This window comes from Camelus dromedarius, chromosome 12 (genome assembly GCF_036321535.1).
Source record: "Camelus dromedarius isolate mCamDro1 chromosome 12, mCamDro1.pat, whole genome shotgun sequence".
Taxonomy (NCBI): Eukaryota; Metazoa; Chordata; class Mammalia; order Artiodactyla; family Camelidae; genus Camelus; species Camelus dromedarius.
This window is the reverse complement of record NC_087447.1, coordinates 5,508,245-5,530,796: the sequence shown is the minus strand read 5'-3', so window position 1 is coordinate 5,530,796 and position 22,552 is coordinate 5,508,245. Positions and strand designations below refer to the sequence as shown.

Genomic DNA, 22,552 nt, shown 5'->3' with positions numbered 1-22,552 from the left:
CTAAGCATGCGCTCTACCACTTGAGCTACACCTTCCCTGCTTCATGTGCAACTGGCCACGTGCACATCTTCTTTGGAGAAACGTCTATTCAGATCCTTGGCCTTTGGATTATTTGTCTTTTTATTGTTGAGTTGCAAGAGGTTTTAAAATATATTCTAGATACAAGTGCCCATCAGATACATGATTTGCAAAAACTTTCTCCCATTCTTTGGGTTGCCTTTTCACTTTCCGTGGCTACACAGAAGGGGTTAATATTGATGAAGTCCAGCTTATCTGTTTTTAAAATTTTACTGCTTGTGCTTTTGCTATTGTATCTAAGAAACCACTGCCCAACCCCATACCAGAAAGACTTATGACTACATTTTTTCCTGAAAAGTTTTGTAGTTGTAGCTCTTACATTTAGATCTTTGATCCATTTTGAGTTTTATATGTGGTACGAGGTTGGGGTCCAATTTCATTCTTTTGCATGTAGATATCCAGTTGTTTCAGCACCATTTGTTGAAAAGACTAGTCTTTCCCCATTAAATTAATTACCTTGGACCCTTATCAGAAATCAATTGACTAGAAACGTGAGGGTTTACTTCTGTGTCTCACTTCTATTCCACTGATCTGTACATCAGTCCTCATGCCAGTACCACACCGTCTTGACTACTGTAGCTTTGTAGTAAGTTTTGAAATTGGCAAGTGGGAGTCCTCTGTGTACTTATTTGAGATTCTTTTGGCTGTCTGGTTGCCTCGCATTTCCATGTGAATTTTAGGACCATCTTGTCTGCAAATAAAAGGCAGCTGGAATTGTGAAGGACACTACACTGAATCTGTAGATCAATTTAAGGAGTGTTGCCACCTCAACAATATTAAGTCTTCTGACCCATGAGCATAGGGTGTCCATTTATTTAAGTTTTCTTTCATTTTCTTCAACAATGTTTTATACTCATAAGTTTTATACTTCTTTTGTTAAATTTGTTCCTATTTTATTCTTTTTGATGATACTATAAATGGAATTTTCTTCATTTCCAGTTTGCCCAGTGCTACTGTATAGAAGTACAACTGATTTTTGTGCCTTGATCTGGTGTCCTGCAACCTCACTGAACTCCTTGATCAGTGTTTATAGATTTTCAGTGAATTCCTTAGGTTTTCCTATACAAGATCATGTCTGCTGCAAATAAAGATACGTTTACTTCTTCCTTTCCAATCTGTATGCCTTTCATTTCATTATCTTTTCTGATTGCTCCAGCTGACCAGACCTGAAAGTGCTGACTAATTTTGCTGTGGTGGCCCCTCCCTAAAAAGCAGCAGCTGCTATGACCTTTAGGCATCCAGAGCTGCTGTTCCTCTGCTTGTCACACCTGTTGAGTCGACGTTTCCACCAGGATTTAGCCTTTAGGAGAGGTTCCCTGGTTGGTTACTCTCCGCTCACCTCCAAGCATCCCCCTTCTCTGCTCTGCACCCAGAGAAGCTGAGGCCTGTGGATGGAGGCACCTGGGCTCCCTTACTGGCTGGCATCCTGCAGGTTCAGCCAATGGGAGGCACGGGCAGGAGAGGGGAGGGTGGGAGGATGGAGGATGTGGGGTATGGTCTTCCCCACGCTCTACTGGCTTTGGTGCCACAGTCCTGATGGGGGATGCGTCCTGCCTCTATGATGGTCCTCCCTGGGCATCCCTGCCTCCGCACTGTCAACCCTCCCTGGAGTCTGGAGGCATCCTCTCCTGACCCCTTCAAGCCTAGGGGTAGTAATGACGTCCACTGCTGCTCATCCTTGGGTGCCTCCACTTCCCTGGTTGGGTGCCTGATTTACCTTGGCTGATTAATTCAGTTTCTCAAAATCCATGTGTGACTGTCAACCATTCCTGGCCAGCCTAGACTGCGATTCTGCTCCACGCCCACACCCCAAACATCCCTATGGAAGAAGGCACCGTGGAACCTCGCTCAGCGTGAAAACAGTCCTCTGGTAAACTGATCACCAGCGTGCAGGGTCCATGAGCCCAGGACATGGTGAGGGAATTCAGCGGCAAAGAGCTTCAGTTCCTGGAAGGAAGAAAGTCAACAGCAGCCCAGGCAGGACATGACCTTGACTATGGCTGCTGCTGCCTTCTCTCCCTACTCTTGATTTCCCAGGAAAATGTACCTTTGTAGCCCCTTGGTCTGACCTTTCACCCTGCTTTGAAATTTGAGCACAAAAAGTGGCCAGAGGCTTCTTGGAGATGGAGTCCTAAGCATCCACACCTGCTGGCTTTATCCTAATGATCGCAGACCCCTGAGTAAGTGTCAGAACCACAGATACTGTTTGCGTGGCCTTGGCACTGAGCACCAGCCACTGCATTAAGTGCTTCACATTATCTCATTTAACCACCAAAACCTTGTAAGGTGAGAAGCATGCCCCTCACCCCGCCCTGCCCCAGCACAGCCTTCTGCTCACAGGCTAACTGTGCTTCAGCCGTCCCGAGGCCCAGCAGTGGTGGGAGCCCAACAACACCCAGCCCAGTGGGGCAGAAACCTCCCCGGGTTGTTTTAGAGTTTTGCAGGCATGACCAGAGGTTTCCAGACTCGCCCTGGCCTCTACCCCGCAGTGCAGGCCCCGGGAGGGCAGAGGAGCAGGGCGGCCCGGGAGCTCTGGCAACCACACCGCAGGCCCCTTCACCTCCTGCGCAGGTTCGGAGGTGCCAAGACTCACTTTCCTGCTAACCAGCAGCAGTGGGCAGGTGCCTTTGAAGATAACAGTTTCTTCTCGATGCTGAGAAGTTAGATTGCTGAATATTCTCTGGGGAGGAAGGAGCACAGCAGCTGAGAACTTTAGATTCAATGGAAAGACAGGGTTTTGGGGACCTGAGGTGTACGTGAATAACGAAAGCCCCAGGTGACAGGCTGACTTTCCTGTCTTCTCCGTCCCAACCTAAAAGGCACCTACTCCAGGAGCCTTCTCACCACCACCCGCCCCTCTCTGAGGGAAGAGGTCATGCCTTATAATAATTACAAAACCAGTAATAATTAATAATAGAGCTAAGTATCTGTTGCGTGCCTGGCCCTGGACGAGGCACAGCCAGGTCATGCCCAGCACTTAGGAGGCAGGCACTATCCACTGGACGGATTTATTGAGCTGTAATTGTGCACTATAATCATATTTAACAACAATATTCTTATGGCTCTCTGCAGTTTATAAGGTCCTTTAATAGACTCTCATTTGCTTGTGACAGGATGTTTGACTAGCAGAACAGGCAGGGGACATCCTCATTCTGTAGACAAGGAAAATGGCTTTCCAGCCCCAACTGGCGTCCCCAGCCCCAGTGCCACTTCCTGAACTTCCTGCCTCCTCAGTGTTCTTTCCTGCAGCCCATTTTCGTGGGTCTGGGGGCAGGCCACTCACTGCAGCAGCATCCCAGGAGCTGGAGCTTCGGGAAAGAAAAGGGAAAAGCAGCCAGTGGCCTGAGGGGCGGGGCGGGGGCAGGTGACAGTCAGGTGAAGTCAGGCAGGAACCTGCCTCCATGGAGCCCAGGAGACGCCCTGATGAAGCAAAGGTGGGGGCTGTATGCCCGCTGCTGTGATTCCATGGGAAGGGGAAGTCTGAGAGTCAGAAAACTCAAGGTTCAAATTCCGGCTTGGCCATCGTCCAGTCATATGACCCTGGGGATCATTCTACCTCCCTGTACCTGTGTGATATTGTGATATGTAAGAGCTATATAATTTGGGTTTTGTCCCTGGTTCCCGGCACAGAGCTTCTAAAACCCTCGGAATTTCCTGAGTGGTAGGGGAGACGGGAGCAACTTTTCTCATTCGCAATTAGCCCCTTTCAATCACAGCTCTTGACGGCCCTCTAGATAGCTTCAGGATGGGGGCTGGTTGCCAGGGGAACCCACCATGTGATTGGAAGGTTGGAACTTTCAGACCGCCCTACCCCACTTGGAGGGGAGGGGCTGGAGGTTGAGTTAGTCACCAAAGGCCTATCAAGCTTCTGTGATGGAACCTCCCTAAGAACTCTAAACGGTGGGGTTCAGGGAACTTCCAGGTTGGAGAACGCATCCATGTGCCAAAAGGGTGGCCCACCCTACTCCCTGGGGACACAAGCTCTTGCACTCGGGACCCTTACAGCAGGACTCACCCCAGTGTGCCTCTTCATCTGGCTGTTCAACTGTACCCTTTGTAAGAAACTGTGAACAGTAAGTGAAGTACTTTTCTGAGTTCTGTGCGCAGTCCTAGCCAACCATGGAACCCGAGGAGGGGTCGCGGGAATCTCTGACTCACAGCCGGCTGGCCGGACGTCCAGAAGGCCTGGTCTTGCAGCTGGTGTCTGAAGTGGGGGCCGTCTTGGGGGACTGAGCCCTTCACCTGAGGGGTCTGCACTAACTCGGTAGTGCCAGAACTGAACTGAATTGGAGGACACATAGTTGGTGTCTGCAGAGAATTGGAGAATCGGTTGATGTAAAGAAAAAACCCACATATTTGATGTCAGAAGTGTCATGAATCAAAAACAGTTCAAACCTGTTAGACCATCTGTAAAGCAGGCTTCTCCGCCCAGCACAGAGGGCTGCCAAGTGACCTGCTGTGTGTGAAACTTCAAACTGTCCCTTTGGTTTCAAGGACTATAAACTGCAGGACATCCTCAGAGGACTATGATTAGATTTCACACCATCAGTGCCATCAAATGTTTACTGAGCACCTACTGCCTATAACACACACTTGCGGACCAAGGATAATATAAAACATGGCTGCTTCCTTCAAGAAACTTCCTGTCTGGGTGAGGAGACAAGACCAGTACACTTGAAATACAAGGAGTATCAAACACCGAGCATACACAAAGTTTCCTTTGTGAGAAAAGGACGAGAGAAAAGGAGGATGGGGGAGTGTCAGTAAGGTGTCAGGAGGGAGGGGACTTGACCTGGGCCACTCAAGAGGCCCTGGCGGGTCACGGCACCTGGCACTCGGGGTGTCAGCCCCTGCTCAGCAGGCAGATGGGCGGTGAGAGGCGACCATCCTCTCCCTGCAAGACGGTCTGGCCCGACTAGTCCAGGGTCAGGCAGCACCAAGTAGATGCTGATCAGGTGAAAAGTCTGCCTTCAACAGAAGATGAAGGTGGAGAGCTTTAGTGAAATGAAAAGCAAAGAAAAGACACTCATTTGTTCATTCGTTTGCGACGCACCAGGCACTGTTGGGCACCTGCACAAGAAGAGAGGAGGTCCCTGTCCTCGTGAAACTGACATTTCATCCTAGTCAGAAGGAGACCACATGCACAAACAAGATCATTCTAGATCCATCCACATTAGTAAGGACTGGCTGTTTCCTTGCCTCAGACCTCCTCCTCAAGACAGGTGTCCCTTAGAGTCACTTGACAGAGAGAATAAAGTCCTAGGAACCACATCCCTCCCTCCCTGAGGACATCAGAGAGAAAAGGTAACTCCTCATCAATTTGGGCTGTTGGGAAGTTTGGGACAGAGAGAAATGTGTGTCCCTCCCTCTCATCTGTTCCTCGAAGCACCCCCCCCACTCCCTCCACTCACCCCCCCCAACACACAGAGCCAATTTCCCCTTCTCCCTGGATCCTTATCCCATGACCTGGAGGAGAGTTCGGCTGTTGAAGATAAGAAGCAGCAGCCCTTTGGGGCCCTTATCAATTTTCTTCCCTGTGAACTGAGGGGAAAAGATTTTCTTCTAAGCAAACAAGACATGTTCTCCCCCTTAGATCTGAGCAGGGAGTCTGGCCTCCCAGAGGCGGGGCTACCGCCTTCCCCTCACAGCTGCGCAGGATGCACTCACACTCTCACGTCTTGGGGACAGCTGATCTTGGCCCTTCGATTTCCCCAATTCCTAAAGGAAAGCCTGGCGCTCCTGTTCTGCAGCTCCAGAGCATTTCATCAAGGCCCAAGGTAGCCAAGGACCTGGAGCACCACAGGTGTGGGCCCCTGGGCCCTGGCCTGGTGCTGTGCTCAGAGCAGACCCTGCCCCTGACCGCTGGCAGCGTCACCATTTCCACAAGGGACTCCAGTCAAGGGAACCATGTGACCTTTTCCCTAAATGTCACCACCACACAAAGGCATTCTGGCCCAGAGCTCTGGGACCCATGGCCCATCTTCCTCTGTCCCCAGGTCTCGGGAAGGGTCCATTTTCATTGGCGGTAGGGTTTGCCTACCTCGGGCTCCAAAGTTTTGCCCCTTCCTGACCAGAACTGTCCCCACAGGCCCATGAGCAATGATCCAGCCCATCCCTCCTCGGGATTCCTGTCTCTGAGGCCCATCCCCAGAATCCCTCTGCCCTCTCTTTCCCAGGTACTAGGAGGCTGCCAAGTTTCAGAGGAGAGAAGTGATGGCCACAGAGCAGGCATCAGGACATCAGGACCCCAGGACCCCATCAGGACAGCCTAGAGGCCTCTTACCATGGCAGCTGGTCTGCAGAGCCCAGGGAGGCCACGCTGTTCTTGGTGCCGGAACACCCAAATCTGGGCCCTCTGCCTGCTGTCTTTTTATAACTGATGTTCTGGGTTAAGCCTCTGTCAATGACTTTCCAGGACTGCCCCCTGCCCTAGGCTCAGAGGAGAGAGAGGCTGCTGGTAAGCCAATTTCCAGCTCAGGAGTAGACCTTGAACAGACTGTTTGAGGGAAGGAAAAAAAAAAAAACAAAATCAGGTCAGGGGTGAGCGGGAGAGGGCAGTGAAAAGCCGCTGCCTGTGGGTTCTGGTGGAAGGATTAAAGGGCAGTGGTATTTGGGTTTTACAAGGGAAGGAGGGCCAGGGCCAGGGATGGGAGAGCCAGCCAGGAGAGAGAGTTTCTGGCCTAAGAAAAGGAGCAGAGGCTCCGATGGGAGAAGAAAAAAAGTGAGGAGTCTGATGTCTTTCTCCTCCAGCTGAGACCTCACAACACCTCAGAAATCCCCCCGGGAACTGGTGACATCGTGGCCCTTTCTCCCTACAAGGCCAGGAGACTGGATCCCTCACAAGGGTACACATTACCTAGTGGCTCTTGTGAGCCGTGGGCCTAGTATGATTTTGTTAGCAAAATATTTAAATGCTTGACCATACTATTAAGGCCGCCCAGACCCCTTCATTTAATGTAGTTTTATCCCACAGACCACTCCCAAGAACGGGAATAGAGTTCACGCCCACTGGGCACCATCCACTATCGCCAAAGCACAAACAAACCAGGCTGAGCTCTGACCAGTCACAGTCAGTAACTCGCTGTTCTATCTTCGCTTAGTTTCCCGAACTCCGGGTTGATTAGTCAGAGAGGGCCTTCCCTGGTTCCGGGCATTCACCTGGCAGGGCAGGGGGCACCCAGAGAAGCCAGTGTGCCAAGCCCGCTAACGAGGTGTGGACACGCCTGTCCCTGCAGGGGCCCTCGGTCAGGCAGAGCCCGGATCCCAGGAGCCTCCTGGAGGCCACAAGTTAAATGGAAACCCGCGTGGGAGGGAACTTGCCCGCTCCTCGCAGTTCCAGAGCTTGACCCACACAGGGGCTTCTGCCTCCACCTCCTCTCCATCCTCCCCTAGAGCTGGCAACCAGCAGCCTTCTGCTCTCCTCCTGCCCACCAAGGAAGGGTGCTCACCACTGATAAACCCTACAAAGGCAGGCAGCTGGAGATCCTGGGAGAGGAGGCCCGAGTGACCCTTCAGCTAGAGGCTCTGCCCAGAAACAGGAAGAGTAGAGGGTCAGTTGGAATGCCAAGGTGAAAAGCCAGCAGAAACTCCCTGCTCACAGTGTTGCCCTTCTGAGCTCCCCAGCACTGGCATCGGGAGAGGCAGCCGGTGCTTCTTCCCCAGCTGGAGGCAGAGAGATGCCCTGACTCACACGTCCACCTTAAGACTGACCATCTGGTTGGTGAACTGCTGGGTGGGTGACTGGAGGGAACAGTCAGCATCAGGCTGTCACACGGGCCTCTGCCTCCCAGGAGCAAGGATGGTCTAAGGGAAATTTCCACAGCATGAGATCTTAGTTTTTTCAAGCACATTCACACGCCTTAACTCAATCTCCCTACACCACTGGGAAGAAGACAGGACCAAGACATTTATACCCACTGATGGAGGGGAGTTGAAACCCTCATGACATGAATGCAGGAAACAGGTTACCCCAGACCAGGTCTGAGAAGGACTGGACAGTCCAAGCCTACTTGGGGAAGGGTACAAGCTCTGGGTGAGGACCCCTGGGTGAGAACTGGCCAAAACTGGAAAGGATGGGAAGTCCTTCACTGGATGCTCCGGACATGTTGGTGACACGGATTACAGAGGGTGAGCCAGGCATGAGAAAAGAACGGAGTTTTGGAGTGAGACAGATTTGGGCTTGGATCTTAGTTCTCCTCTGAGTGTATGTCCTTGGGAAAGTCATTTTACTTCCAAGTCTCAGTTCTGTCACTTGTAAGACGGGGATTAACAACACATATCTTGCTGGGTTATGTATGAGGCTTAATGGGTCTGATTACTATGAATAGTCAGTTTCTATTTCCAACTGTTTCCAAATTTTCTCATAAAAGTAGAACCTTCCTCATGAGAGACAGGCAGACAGGAAGGAGAAATATATCCTGACATTCTAGTTTTTCTCCAGCTTTTGTTAATCTCCCAACACGGAAGAACTCAGCTCAAGAAGGACAAGGGTAAGAGGAGAGATCGGTGGTCAAAGAGGCTCATTTAGATGGTTGGGCACATCCCTCCCTTCCTTGTTATCTTCTCCTGGACACCTCCTGGCAGCCCAGAGGCACTGTGATATATGCTACCTTTCTTCCCATGGCACCTGGTATCTGGGACGAGATCAAGGAAGAAAGGCACCTCGCTTTGAGCGGGAACACTCCCAGGAAGCACAGAGACCTGCGTTCTTGGTGGGCAGAGGATTTGAGAGGATGTAGGCCTTTGCTTGGACCTCCCCAGGGCCACAGAGGACTGGGACGACATCCAGGGGCACTGGGGCCAGTCCTCATGCAGACACTTCTGGGCTCCGGCCACCTTCGCTCCTGCTTTACCTCCAGCTTTACACAGAGATCAGGCAGAAGAAAAAACCTTCAGAACAGTTGTCTCCTCCAGAAGAGAAGTTGCTTGCGAGTTGGCCCACATCTTACTCAGCTCTGCCTGTAGCGGGCACTTCACAGATTGTCACTGGACTGGACCAAAGCATCATCACCCACAGCAGCAGCAAGAATTCGGCTGAGCCCAGTGCAGTCTGCCTAGGCCTCTACCAGCAGTGGGGACACAGAGCCACTGAGGCATGGTCCCTGCCCTCAAGGTGCTCATTGTCAGGGAAGGCACTAGACGTGTAAACAAAGAAGTGAAATGACTTCTACAGCGTGGTGATTACAGTTAATAATAGTGTGTATTTGAAAGTTGCTAAGAGAGTAGCTCTTAAAAGTTCTCATGACACCAAAAAAATGGTAATTATGTGCAGTGATGGATGTTAACTAGACTTATTGTGATCATTTCAATATAAGCAATATATACAAATATTGAATCATTATGTTTTGCACCTGAAGCTAACATAATGGTATGCGTCAGTTACACCTCAATGTTTTAAAAAAGGAAAAAAGAGGTGAAGTGTGGTAGGTATTGTCACATGGAAATAAGCAAGTAAGGTAAGGCCTAAGAAGCAAAGGTCAGCTCTAAGCTGGTGGTGGGAGGAGGTGCAGCAAGTCAAGGGTCACAGGGATGAGACTGAAAGATGAGGAGGCTGACAGGTGGCCTGGCAGGGAAGGAGGAAGAGGAAGCATTCCAGGAAGAGGGAGAATTGTGACAGGGAGGCCACCTGGCTTTGCATGTTCACAAGCCATGGGTGGAGGCTAGGACACCAGTTGCCAGAACAAGGCTGGGTAGAAAGGCAAGCTCCCCACCCCTCACTGCATCACCGAGGAATGCAGTCATCTGTGCTACTGGCTAAGTAGAACATCCAGCACTGAAAAATGCAGCAATTAACTTTCTACACAGTCATAAAATATTGCCGAGACCACCAATGACTACTTTTTCATGGTTGTTTTCTTTATCTTAGGAAAACAGAGGTGGGGGGAGGGAGTAAGGATCTGGCTCAGTTAAGCCAATGGCGAAGTTACTCACTGCTGCTCTGGATTGTGGGTTGCTCGGATGAGGAAAGAACCCTGCGTGGTTCGGACAGACCAGACTTCCTATTGGGGACTCCAGGCATGAACGACATCAGTCTGCACTCAGCTCTGGGGGTGGGGACGTGGTCAACAAGAGGCAGATCTTGCATCTGTCCCAAGCCTCTGGTCTCACACCATCAGAGCAGGACCCCTCTAATGACCTCAGTACCCCATTCTTCTCTATCATCCCAAGTCCAGCCACCAAGGCACTGAGGTTCTGTGACTTCTGTGTAGCAAAGCAAGCAGATAGAATGTCTTCCATTTATTCCAAAAGCTTACAAGGAATGCCCACTGGGTAACAGAAACAATGCTAGGTGCTATAGAGAAATAAAGATAGAAGGTGATGACCCTACATCAAGAATCCACCATGTGGATGTTGGAAGTAAGACAAGTGAGCTTCCACCACCAGAGTTAATCACACAGGGTAATGCCACAGGGTATAGGATCCCAGGGGCTGTTTCCAGGCCACTACTATCTCTTCATCACCCCCATAAAGATGCAACAAGCCAACCACTTTGAGATATCAGCTCTGGACCAATGAGCAAACGCTTCTGGATTGACTCAACCCAACCCTAGTGTTAACAAGCCTCATAATTTCCAGGAAACCCCCATTCCCTTCCTCCTCCGCACAGCTCACACCTTCCAGCACCACCAGTACCCTCATCCGGCACCACAGCTTGAGCTTTGAAAACTGTGTTGAATTGCAGCTCCAACTCATAATTCACTCTTTGACTTGGGAGATTACAGGACCCTTTGAACCTTAGTTTCCTGATCTATAAAATGTAGAATGATCTGAGTCATCTTGCGGCATTGCTCTGAGGATTTAATGAGATCATGTACTTTTGAGATACCCAGAGAGTCTGGCACATTAGAGATGCCCAGAAAAGTGACCCCAATGGTCGGCCCTTGTGATAACAGCGTTAAGCTTTCTCTCTTCCCATCACGCCTTGAAGCTCAAGATAAGAGACGTAGAGACATAGAAACAAGCCTGGGGGGCCAAGAATAGAGTGTCAGTCCCATGCAGGATGGTAACTGGAAGGAGCTGTGAATCAGAAAAATTCTACTCCTACTTCTGCCACTATTAACCAGTGTTGTGCTAAGAGGCAAGTCACTTGCATTCTGGGCTTTAGTTTCTTTAACCATTAGGCCATGGAAATAATGACCATGCCTTCTTCACAAAGGCCATGTGGATTGAAAAAATAATAAAGCATAAAATATTTACTGCAGTAAACCGTGCTACCAAAGTGCCAGGTCCTATGGAAACTTAGTCCAGTTGACAGGAAAGAGTGGGGAGGAGGGGTAAACAAGATAAAGTTAAATCAATACACAGTAAGACAAGCATCAAAAAGAATAAAACACTGAGGAACAAGTTTAACAAAAGAAGTGAAGACTGGTTCATTGAAAACTACAAAATGTCATTGAAAGCATTTAAAAGACCTAAAAGAAAAGGAAAAACATCTCATGTTCATGGGATCAGAGACTTAATATTGTTAAGATGGCAATACTCCCCAAACTGATCTACAGATTTGATGCAAGTAAACTTTATCAAAAATCACAGCTTACTTTATTTGCAGACATTGCCAAGATGATTCTAAAATTCACATGGGAATGTAAAGGAACCAGGACAGCCAAAAACATCTTGAAAAAGAACACAGTTGGAGGATTCACACTTGCCTATTTCAAAAGGTACTCCAAAGCTACAGTAACCAAAATGGTGTGGTTCTGGGATATGGCTATACATATAGTCCAGTAAAATAGAACTGAGGGCCCAGAAAACTCCCACATTTATAGTCAATTGATCTTCAACAGGGTACCAAGACAATTCAACAAATGGCGCTGGAATCACTGGATATACACATGCAAGAGGATGAAGTTGGACCCCTACCTCACACCATTTACAGAAACTCACACAAAATGGATCAAAGACTTATATTTAAGGGCTTAAACTGTAAAAATCTTAGAATAAAATATAAATCCTGTGGCCTTGGATTAGGCACTGGTTTTTCAGCTATGACAGCAAAAGCTCAAGCAACCTAAAAGAACATAAATTGGCTTTTGTACTTTCAAGGACTCCTGCAAGAAAGTGAAAAGACAACTCACAGAATGGGAGAAAATGTTTATAAATCATATAATCTGATAAAAGTCTAATATCCAGAACATATAAAGAACTCTAACAACTCAATGACAAAAATACAAACAAACCTAACTAAAAACGGGCAACACATTTGAATAGACACTTCTCCAGAGAAGACATACAAGTGGACAATAAGCACATGAGAAGATGCCCAACATCTTCAGTCTTAGGGAAACGCAAATCAAAACCACAGTGTGATACTACTTCACATGCACTAGGGTGGCTATAATCAAAAAGATAGACAATAACAGGTATTGGTAAAGATATGGATAAACTGAAACCCTCACACACTGCTCGTGAGAATATAAAATGGTGCAGCCGCTTTGGAAGACTGGAGTTCCTCAAATGATTAAATTTAGAGTTATCATATGATCCAGCTCCTAAATATACACACAAGAGAAACAAAAACGTATGTCCATACAAAAAACATGTACATAAATGATCACAGCAGCACTGCTCATAATAACCAAACAGTGGAAACAACCCAAACGTGCTGATGAATGGATAAACAAAATATGGTATACCCACACAATGGAACATTATTCAGCCATTAAAAGAATGAAGTACTGTTACTTGCTACACAGTGGATAACCCTTAAAAACATTCTAACTGAAAAAAGCCAGGTACTCCACTTCTATGTAATGTCTAAAAAAAGTAAACCTATAGAGGCAGAAAGTAGACTAGTGGTTGCCAGGGGCTAGGGGACAGGGTTTCCTTCTGGAGATCAGGGTTTCCTTCTAAGGTGATGAGAATGTTCTGGAATTAGATAGTGGTGATGGTTGCACAACACTCTGAATATACAAAAACCACTGAATTATACACTTTTAAAGGGTGAATTTTATAGAATGTGAATCGTATCTCAATAAAGCTATCATAAAAATAAATTTTAAAAAGTAACGCATGTTAAGGGGAGGGTATAGTTCAGTGGTAGAGTGCATGCTTAGTATGCATGAGGTCCTGAGTTCAATCCCCAGTACCTCCATTTAAAAAGAAAAAAAGTAATGTTTGTTAAAGCTTCTTAAAAAGTTAACATCCTCGTGCAAATGTTTTTTTGTGTTCGTCAGTTACCCGTCAGTCAGAAGTTATATGCTCCTTGACCTCAGAGAGTCTTCTAATAAGGGCGGGAGAGCTTTCTTTTGGCAAAGCAAATTCAGTGCTGGGTTATTTCAGGATGTGGTACCCTGGTTGGTATTTATTCATTTCTTTAAAACTAACAATAATAGACATATTACAGGTTCACATAAATATTTTAATAAAACATAAAAACATTTTAAAACTTAGTGAGAATATTATTTTACATTTTTGAAAATCTCTTTAATGTCCAGCTTGATAGAAAACACTGGATTCTCATATCTGCACTTCTGCATTCAACTTACTGTGATAAGTAATGTTTATGAAGAACATCTAGACTCGCTCATACATGTAGTTGCAAAAGGGAGGAATATTTTAATAGCCTTTTCAGACAATTGTGGATACCACTGTTTGATACTATGCCAACACTCGACAAATAGTAGTTAATTATAATGTGAAATATGAAACCTTATAAACTTTTATGTACTCTGTTACATTCAAGTCCATTCACCTCTCTTAAATTGCAAATGGGCCTTTTCCCAGCATGATTTTGTAACCTCATACATCCGTTATTTGGGAAAATCAGTTTACTGAGTTACACTGATCTTCAAAATGTTGACACATTTTATTGTAAAATGCCACAATGTCACAGGTGTAATATCACCACCAATCTCATCAGAAAATCCTTTAAGTACTGAGAAGCTGTCAAGATGATGGATACAAGCTTTCCAAAACTCTAGTTTTTGCTTGAAAGCTCTAATTTTACCATTGGCAACAAATACTACTAGTGGTTTCTTTGAAGCAACAGGCTCACTACACTCATTTCAAGGAAAAGTCTGTCAGATACCCGAGTCTGAATAACGACGGCTATCCGTCAGTTATTTCAAGTAAAAGCAGCATTCCCGGGGAAAGCCGCTAGTCAGCTCGTAACTCAGAAGCCCCAGACACGCCTTCCCTTGAGCCACCCAACGTGGTTCGGCTGCAGAATGTCTATTTCCCAGCCCACCACGAAGAACATCAAAACGTGCACACAAGCATAGAGAGTTAATAATTTTTTTGTTACTGCTTTTTTTTTTTTTTACTGCACACTTTTACTGCTTCATCAAGGCCAGTCTTAAGTGGAGCTAGCTCTTTGGAACGCCAAGTGTGCAAAGGGGAAGGGGTCCGCCCTGGTTCAAGAAGAGCCACCAGCCCTTGTGCCTCAGTGCAAATGTCAACACGGTGGAAGGGGCAAGTGACCCCCTAAGTAATACATGAAAATCATTCTGACTCGGACCCCCTTGAAGTGGCCTTGAGCACTTGCAGGGACCTGGGGACCCCACTTGTAGAACCACTGGTCTAAGAGGCCACTCCCTATGGACCGAGAGGAGAAAGCTTTAAAATAAAGCAAACAGCCTTCTTCATTTGTGACTGAAGAGGAGGCGGCGGCGGTGAGCGCAGAGTGGGATGTGATCCCTGTACTGAGTCAGGGTGGTGGGCTGACCGCAGCGCCCGGTAACTGACAGCCTTAGAGAGCCTGGGAGTTTCAGCTGACAGACGCTTCCTGTGGTTTCAGAGTCTTACAGACACGCTCCCTGCTTCTCTTGCCTCTGACCCACACCACCTTTCCATTCCTTTGACCTCACACAACAGAGGGCCCTGCCAACCTCAGGACGGTTCTCCTGCACTAGACAGGGCAAAGCAGTGAGCGTGTGCAGCCGGGGCAGGGGGGCGGGGGCGTGGACCGCAAGGAGAAAGGGAAGAGGGCAGTGGATTCATTATCTGCCCGCCTGGCTGCCCCCGGCCTTGTTCACCTGGGGGACACGGAGGCGGCTTTCCCACCACATTCCCTTCCTGCCAGGGCAGAGCTGGCCTAGATTCCTGCCAACTAGCCCCTTAGGTCACTGTGAACAGAAAGGTTTTTCCCCCTTTTCCTGCTCCCAGAGAGAGGTAAAGTCTCTTGGTAGGGAAGGCCCTTCTCTCAGCACCTCAGTTATCAGCTCCCACCTGGCAGCGACCAACACAAGACCCCACGTTGGCTGGAAGCCCTGTCCTCCTAGGATTTCAGTAAAACAAAGTGAAGTCAGGGTGGAAACGGATTTCTCTCTGGAGACTAGACTGTTACAAGTGCAGCAACAGGAAAGCTTCTGGCCCAGGAGCTGAATGCAGAAAACAGAGCACCATTCAAGCCCAAGGGACAAACAATAGGCCCTTATCCTCTTTTCTGTGCCAGGCCAAGAGCTGCTCAGCAGAGCCGGATGGCCCAGTGGGTAGCCCCTGGACAGGGCTGCCCTGGGACATGTGTGGGTCCCAGGCAAATATTTTCTGGGATCCTCATCATCTGTATAAAAACCTGAGTCACCCAAAATTACTGTGTCAGCACCATTTTGGCCACCCAATCTCACATGATCCTACAAAAGAAATACTGTGGCCACCAGTGGAAGCTGCCCTCCTGGACCGGGGCCTGGACTTGGGGCCCTGTGACAACCCTGTAGGACATCTGGTTGTCCCTGCACAGGGCAGAAGGTTGAGAGTACCACAAAGGGGCTGATGTGGGTCCCAGCCTGGTTTGGAATGCCCAGCCGGAACAGCGCTGGAGGGGGACTTTGAAGCTTTAGAGGAGGTGCTCCAAAGTGTGGGGCCCCTGAGGTGTAGAGTTCCAGGCAGAGGCCACCTGTGCCCAGCGTGAGGGTGGCACTGACCCTGCGGACAGAGCCACAGTTGTGGCCTGAAGAGGTGAGAGGGCTGCCTTTAAGAAAGAAATCTAGGACCTCACAACCCAGGGACCTCCTGCCTCCCAGTCACCGCTGCCTGGGCCACCCATTCTCCTCCACCTGCCAGCCGTAGGGGTGCCAAGGAGGCTTGTTGTGAATTTCACAACTCACCCCTGCCCAGGTGAGGTCTCAGTGAGGTCAGCAGGTAATAGGCCAGGAAGATGCCAAGACAACTCTGCTGGGAGTTCTTTGAGGGAAGGACCGAGCCTGGCCTGAAGTAGATGCTCAACAGATGTGAGGAGAGAACAAAATAATCCACAAATTGATAATCTGCTGCCTGGCAAGAAAGCGTTTAATTCAACTTGAAACAGACCCGGCCCCCTGGGGCCTTTCTGCCATCTGCCCACTGACACCACAGGGGCTGGTTAATAGCAGTGCGACGCAGGGTCCTAAGGGTGGGGGGTGCTCACCAGGCAGACACAGCAATAGGACCCCGACTCCAGCCAGGGAGGGGGCGGCGTGGCTGCCGGAGCTCCTCTCACCCTCCACTCCAGTTCAGGGGAGAGTTTGAGTCTTTGAAACCTGCCCAAGGTTCCCTGTGTTCTGCCAAGACCATGTCCAGCCGCGCCAGCTGTGGAGCAGGTAGGAAGGTAGGAGCACGGCAGGGAGGCTCCCCCAGGCCCACCGGGCTCCGGCGCTCTCCTAACAGCTCGGCATTATTACACAGTACCCGGCCTTCTGCCTGTCTCCCCTCGGGATAGGAGATCAGAGCTTTCTGGTTCCCTACTGTGTCTGCAACACGTAGCATGTGTTCAGAACACGGTGAGCGCTTGATAGATAGCTGAGGAGCGGACACAAGCCTCTCTCAGCTGTGCAGCGGCCCCTGAAGACGAGGGCTGCTGGCCAACACTCGGGGCACAGGGGCTCCAGGGGGACTCAGCCCCGCCCTGGAGGGCTGTGTGGGGGCTCACCAGGGGTGCAGGGAGTGAGACAGGAGGCCTCAGCAAGCCCCACGGGCAACAATCCCTCGGAGGCTTTGGGCCAGGTTCAGAGACTTCCATGACAAATGCCCTGAAGTCTTGTGCTAAAGGAACAGAGGGCAATCAGGTGGAATTCCCGGCCCTGGGGAACAAGCGTGGGCAGGGGCGGGGGAGGCTGGTTCCACTCCGCTGAGGCCCCAAAGTCGTTCAGTCTCCCTTCTCCTTCCCAGCCCTGGCCTGCGCATTGGCTACTGCTCGCATCTTTCAGCATCTCAACCTAAGTGCTAACCACCCTTCCTCCCCACGCTGGCTCAGTCTCTCCCTAAATGCTTATACCCCTACCCACCCATCCCTGCTTCAGTTCCTCCTCCCCCTTACCCCCTAAAACAAACACCAACCATCATTGCAAAGCCACCAACAGATTCGGCTAGAACTCCCTCCACTGCCGGTGGGACTGGCTTAAATAAATGACCTCTTCACAGGGGCCCCACCTCCTCCCTGGCTCTCCTAATGGCTTTTCAAGTGTGGGCCCAGGGAAGGCACCTGGTCCTCATTCACCAAATCCTTCCTGAGGGACCCCACCATTCAGCTGAGCCCACTATTTTCCCCTAGCAATGGGCAGGGCAGCTTCACCACTATGGACAGGATACCTGTTCCGCTTGTTGCCAAGCAGTTTTATACTTGCGGTCTGTGCTCTGAACAAGGTTAAGAAGAGCCGTACCTCCCAAGTGATGTGGCGGGCTAGAGGCAGCCAGTGGCTCACTCCACCGCCAGGCCCGAGACCACAGCTTATTCATCTTGGCATCCCAAACGCAGCAGAGCAGGGACCCAAGCAGGCACTGGGTAAATGTTTAGAGAACAAATAAGCCCTAAAGGAACATGGGATCACAGAATGTACAGGAGACTCGGAGCCAGGATACCCAGAACCCAGGCCTGGTTCTTTGTGAACTCAGGCAAATCATTGGCAAAATGAGATTCCCTGATCCCCTGAGGAGCATATGTGAAAGTATTTTGCTTACTGGAAGGGCCTATGCAAACTGTACAGGTTTTCAGAGATAGCCCCTCACCTTTCCCTACGTGGGATAAGGAGTTCAAGGATATGGAAAATTGATAAGCCAAGAAAAGAGGCCAAGTCTGAAATTCCAGAACTAAGCTCCAAGGAAAACAGGAACCAGGCCCCGGAGGACTGATCACACTATATAGTGGTTGACGTGTTGGTTTTGTACATTGTTCTCAGGCTTTTACTGGTATGTCTGTGTTTTGCCTAAGCGAGACTTAAGCTTCAGACCTAAATAAATGCATGTCAACTGCTCTGAAGTAAGAAAGATACTGACAAGGGGAAAGGTCTGGAAAACAGTTGGCATTCTGCATAACAAGGGAAAGGTGACTTTTGGGCCTGAACTTGGTGACCTGGGGCAAGAGGAGCCTCAGCTCCTAGCCTCAGCCTTCGGGACAGCAGCACTTGCAGCCCAGGGTGGGCTGTGGGGACTGTCCTCAGAAGGGCTGCCTAGAGCCTGGGACGGGCCATGAGCACCTCCTGCCACAGGGAGGGGAGAAACTGGAATCTGGTCAGCAATCCCCTAAATTAGCACATGTCCTTACCTACCACAGAGTACCTGCCATCCATGGCAAAATCCTGAGTCAAAACGCCCAAGGTCCTACCCTTGCAGCAGCCTGTGAGCTCCCTAGGTGGTCAAGAACACAGCAAGTGAAATCCTCTCTCCTCCTCCTAAATAATTGTGCATTAAAGAAAAATTCGTGTGAAGGTAATTAGAACTCTTATTTCCATCTAATTCAAAAAGATACATGTACCTCAATGTTCAAAGCAGCTCTATTTACAACAGCCAAGACATGGAAGCAACCTAAATGTCCATCGAAGATGACTAGATAAAGAAGTTGTGGTATATTTATACAATGGAATATCACTCAGCCTTAAAAAAAAGAATAAAATAGCACCATTTGCAACAATATGGATGGACCTGGAGGTCATCATACTAAGTGAAATAAGCCAGAAAGAAAAAGAAAAATACCATATGATATCACTCATACGTGGAATCTAAAAAAAAAAGAAAAAAGAAGACACTAATGAACACATCTACAAAACAGAAACAGACTCACAGACACAGAGAACAAACTTAGGGTTACCAGAGGGGAAAGGGGGTGGGAAGGGATAAATTGGGAGTTTGAGATCTGCAAGTATTAACTACTAAATATAAAATAAACAACAAATTTCTTCTGTATAGCACAGGGGACTATATATTCAATATCTTGTAGTAACCTATAATGAAAACGAATATGAAACCAAATAAATGTATGTATATGTATGACTGAAACATTATGCTGTACACCAGAAATTGACACATTGTAAACTGACTATACTTCAACTAAAAAAAAAAAAGTCTTGTTTCCACCTGCAACTCCTGCAGAAGGGAGGTAAATAAACCACCAGGCTTGAGTCTACTAGAGTCTACTCTATTGCTAACATTTCTACTTCTAACATTCTCTTTTGGCGGGGCAGGTGCAGGAGTGCAGAGATGAGCCAGGTGGGAAGATGAGAGGCAAAAGAATAAATAAATCAGAGAATGAATAAAAGGCTTCTCCACCCACTAAGCCTCCAGATGTTGTGCTCACCCTGGCCTCAAAGCAGAGCCCCTGTCGAGTGGAGGGGGCCCAGGAGGAGAGGACAGCAACACTCAGGGCTTCTCCCAGGAGATCTCTTTGATCCAGAAATGCCCCTAACACAGCAGTTCAGAGCGGAGCGAGACCAGGCCCTACAGGCCTCCAGCACCCACACGAGCCTCCAGCACCCACAGAAACCAGAGGGTTTCAGAACAGTGCCTGGGAAGGACTCAGACAATCCTGGCATCATGGGTCCAAGTGGGCTGTCTCAGCCGCCAGGTTAGTCTCAAAGGGTAAAATGAATGGAAATCATTTTTCTATTTTCAAATTCACCATTCACTCACACCTGTAAAGAGCATCTTTGCAGAACCCAGTGTGGGGCTCCCTGTGTGCTCTGGCTCTCCTGAGACCTCCAGGAGCTTGACAAGCTGGAAAGGAATGAGAAGCTACTGCCTCGGGGGAGGAGCATGGGCTGGGGGTTGGGAGGCAGGGTAGTGACAACAGTCAAAATAGGCTCCAGGCCAGAGGCAGTGGACGGGGCCAACCCTGCGGATCCGTGCAGGAACAGCCAACAGACAACAGGGGGTGGGGGGAGGGCTTCTAACTCCCATTACTGAGAAAAGAATGAGATTTGGCAGTGAGGGGCCTGGCTCCCCCTTTGAATGAGGTCAGAATCAAAATCTAGGCCTCAGCTCTTCGGGAAAAGGTACTGTATTACTCAAGAGGAGACTGAGTTTATAAAATGGGCCTCAGGTCATAGTCTGATCAGTGACCCAAACTTCTGCACAGGATACTGGTCTGACAGCCTTGAGAACGTAGGTGACCAGAGCACCTAGCACAAACTGCTTGTTGAATGAATATACCGGTGAGTGAATTCTGGTCTGACCTGGAGTAGTTAGAGTAAAGCAGAGACAGAAAGAAGACGCATGTGTAAGCAATTGGGGACAACTAAGCTTACGTGACCATAGACCCAGATTACACCACGCTCTAGCTGGGGCACAGAGGGGAGGGAGGGAAGAGTGGGAAGGCAACTCTACATGTCAACAAGATGAACCCCGGCTGGCTCAGTAAACGCCCTGAGGAAAGGTGCCAGGCTACTCGTCAGCAGGGCCGGCAGCCCCAGATCTCAGAATATGGGGCTGGGACAGGCATGGGGAACAGGAGAAATGGCATGAACCTAAAACCAGGTATGTAAAATGGCCGTCACAGGAAGGCCTGTCTCCCAAAGGCCTGTCTGCAGCTTCAGGGCAAAGGCCCAACTCTAAGTAATGGCTTCCTGTCAGTCCCAAGACTCTTAGGGCCACTCCTCTGTCTTCACGCACCCTCCTCCAAGCAGCCTCACCTGTTTAGCTTCCTTCCTTCTCCCCGGATCAGACCTCCTCAGCGAAGGGCCCTGGGCCGCAACTCACACTGAATTTGTTCAATGCAGAGAAACGTGACAGAGGAAATGTGGCCCGGGACAAGATGCCTTCGTGGGCCCGCGGCTCCACTGCCCCCCGCCGCGTCCACTTAGACACCCGTCTCCTCTGCTTTGTGAGGAAGACGACCCCCTGCACTAGGGCAGTGAGCAGGGTGACCCCAAACCTCGCTAAAGAAACTTCTCCTTCACATTTCTCCAAGCCCTTGGGCAGGGTTATCTTTCTCTTCACAAAAGCCTTAAAGAAGCATTCCCGAAAGAAAATGCAAGTGAAAAAGAGAACAGGGGCCAAGGATAATCCTGCAAAACAGATGAGCACCAAGATATCTGAGCAAAGAACCCTGCTTCCACATCAGAGGCAAGCGGGGCAGGAAAAATCAAAGGAAGCCACAGGCTTTGCTAAGGATGTGAGCACGGCAAAGACAAAGACACACACACGGGCGCAGCGCTCTGGCCGCAGGGCGGGTTTCGATCCGCACAGGGCAAGGCCTGGGTGTGGGGCAGGGAGACAAGTCTGGACCTGAGCTCTGTCGCTTCGCAGCTGGACGACTCTGGGAAGTGGGTCTCCCCTGGAGACTCGGTTTCCCCCAGGTAACACCTCCTGCCTCCAGGAGAGACAACAGCAGAGCAGAATGAACGGAGCTGCCCTTTGGAACAAATTTAGTTCCAAATGAGGAAAAAAATCAACCCACAGATACAAAACCACCCAAGAATTCTGACCTCGCTTTGCCCGCACTTTGGAATTCTTCCTGAGTTTCACACTGACAAGGCTCCACAAAGGGAAAGCTACCTACCCCCTGCCTCATTCACAAAGGAGCTCCTTCCCTAACCCCCAGCTCAGTTAAGAAGGAAGAGACTCACCATCTTACTCATTACAATTCCTCTGTGCTTGTGAATGAGGTTAGGGGTCCCTTTGTCTGCATTAAGCCCACACAGCATCTACAATTCCCGAACAGACTCTCCAAAGAAAGACGGTTTCAGAGAGTATTAATTTATATCAGAGAAGAGAGGGTAGGAAATAGGCTTTGGGGCTTGAAATGTAAATAAACAGAATAACGACAAGAAGGATGAAGAGGCAGCCACAGATAGGTGTACTTTCATTCAAAAAAATAACTGCCCCATCCTAAGATTACAGTAGTCTTTCGGTCTCAGCATCAGTTAGCAAAAGCAGTGGCCATCAGCTCTGCTGGACTTGCATCTACAACTCCAGGGAGAAGTGCCTGGTCTTCCTCTACCCTATCCGTTCATTTCCTGTCTCTGCACATCCCCAGGTGGCTGCAGGTGACACAGGTGTGAGTCATTTACTGCCCACAGGAAGCCGAGCGGTGCTGGCCTCTCCCTCGCTGAGAAGGCCTGTTAGTTCCACTCCAGGTCCTGGGCTCTCCCCTCATTCTGATGGACCGTCCTGCCCAAGTTTCCTGTTCGCTACAAAGAGGGTTTCAGACAAGGATGCAGAGAGTATAAGAGCATCCTCTTATTCCTGGAAAATAACTCCCAAGAAAAAAAGGAAGGCACAGGTCAGGAACATTAGCTTCATAAACAGAATGGCCAGTCACTGCTACCGCGCTCACCTCAAGGTTGCTAAG

At 49.1% G+C, this 22,552-nt stretch overlaps 1 protein-coding gene across 8 annotated transcripts in view; it reads right to left on the bottom strand.

The window, feature by feature from the left end:
• Nucleotides 1-22,552, bottom strand: part of PC (pyruvate carboxylase) — a 103,991-nt gene that overhangs the window by 43,329 nt on the left and 38,110 nt on the right. The window contains exon 3 of one of the 8 annotated variants that reach the window (XM_064492086.1): nucleotides 6,362-6,574. The exons of 6 other annotated variants lie outside the window; for them this stretch is intronic. In XM_064492086.1, the coding sequence (XP_064348156.1) occupies nucleotides 6,362-6,364 (3 nt within the window). In that variant the 5' untranslated portion in view covers nucleotides 6,365-6,574. Of the gene's footprint in view, nucleotides 1-6,361; nucleotides 6,575-22,552 lie in introns of those variants that run through there. One more of the 8 variants, XM_064492084.1, reaches the window with a different exon arrangement.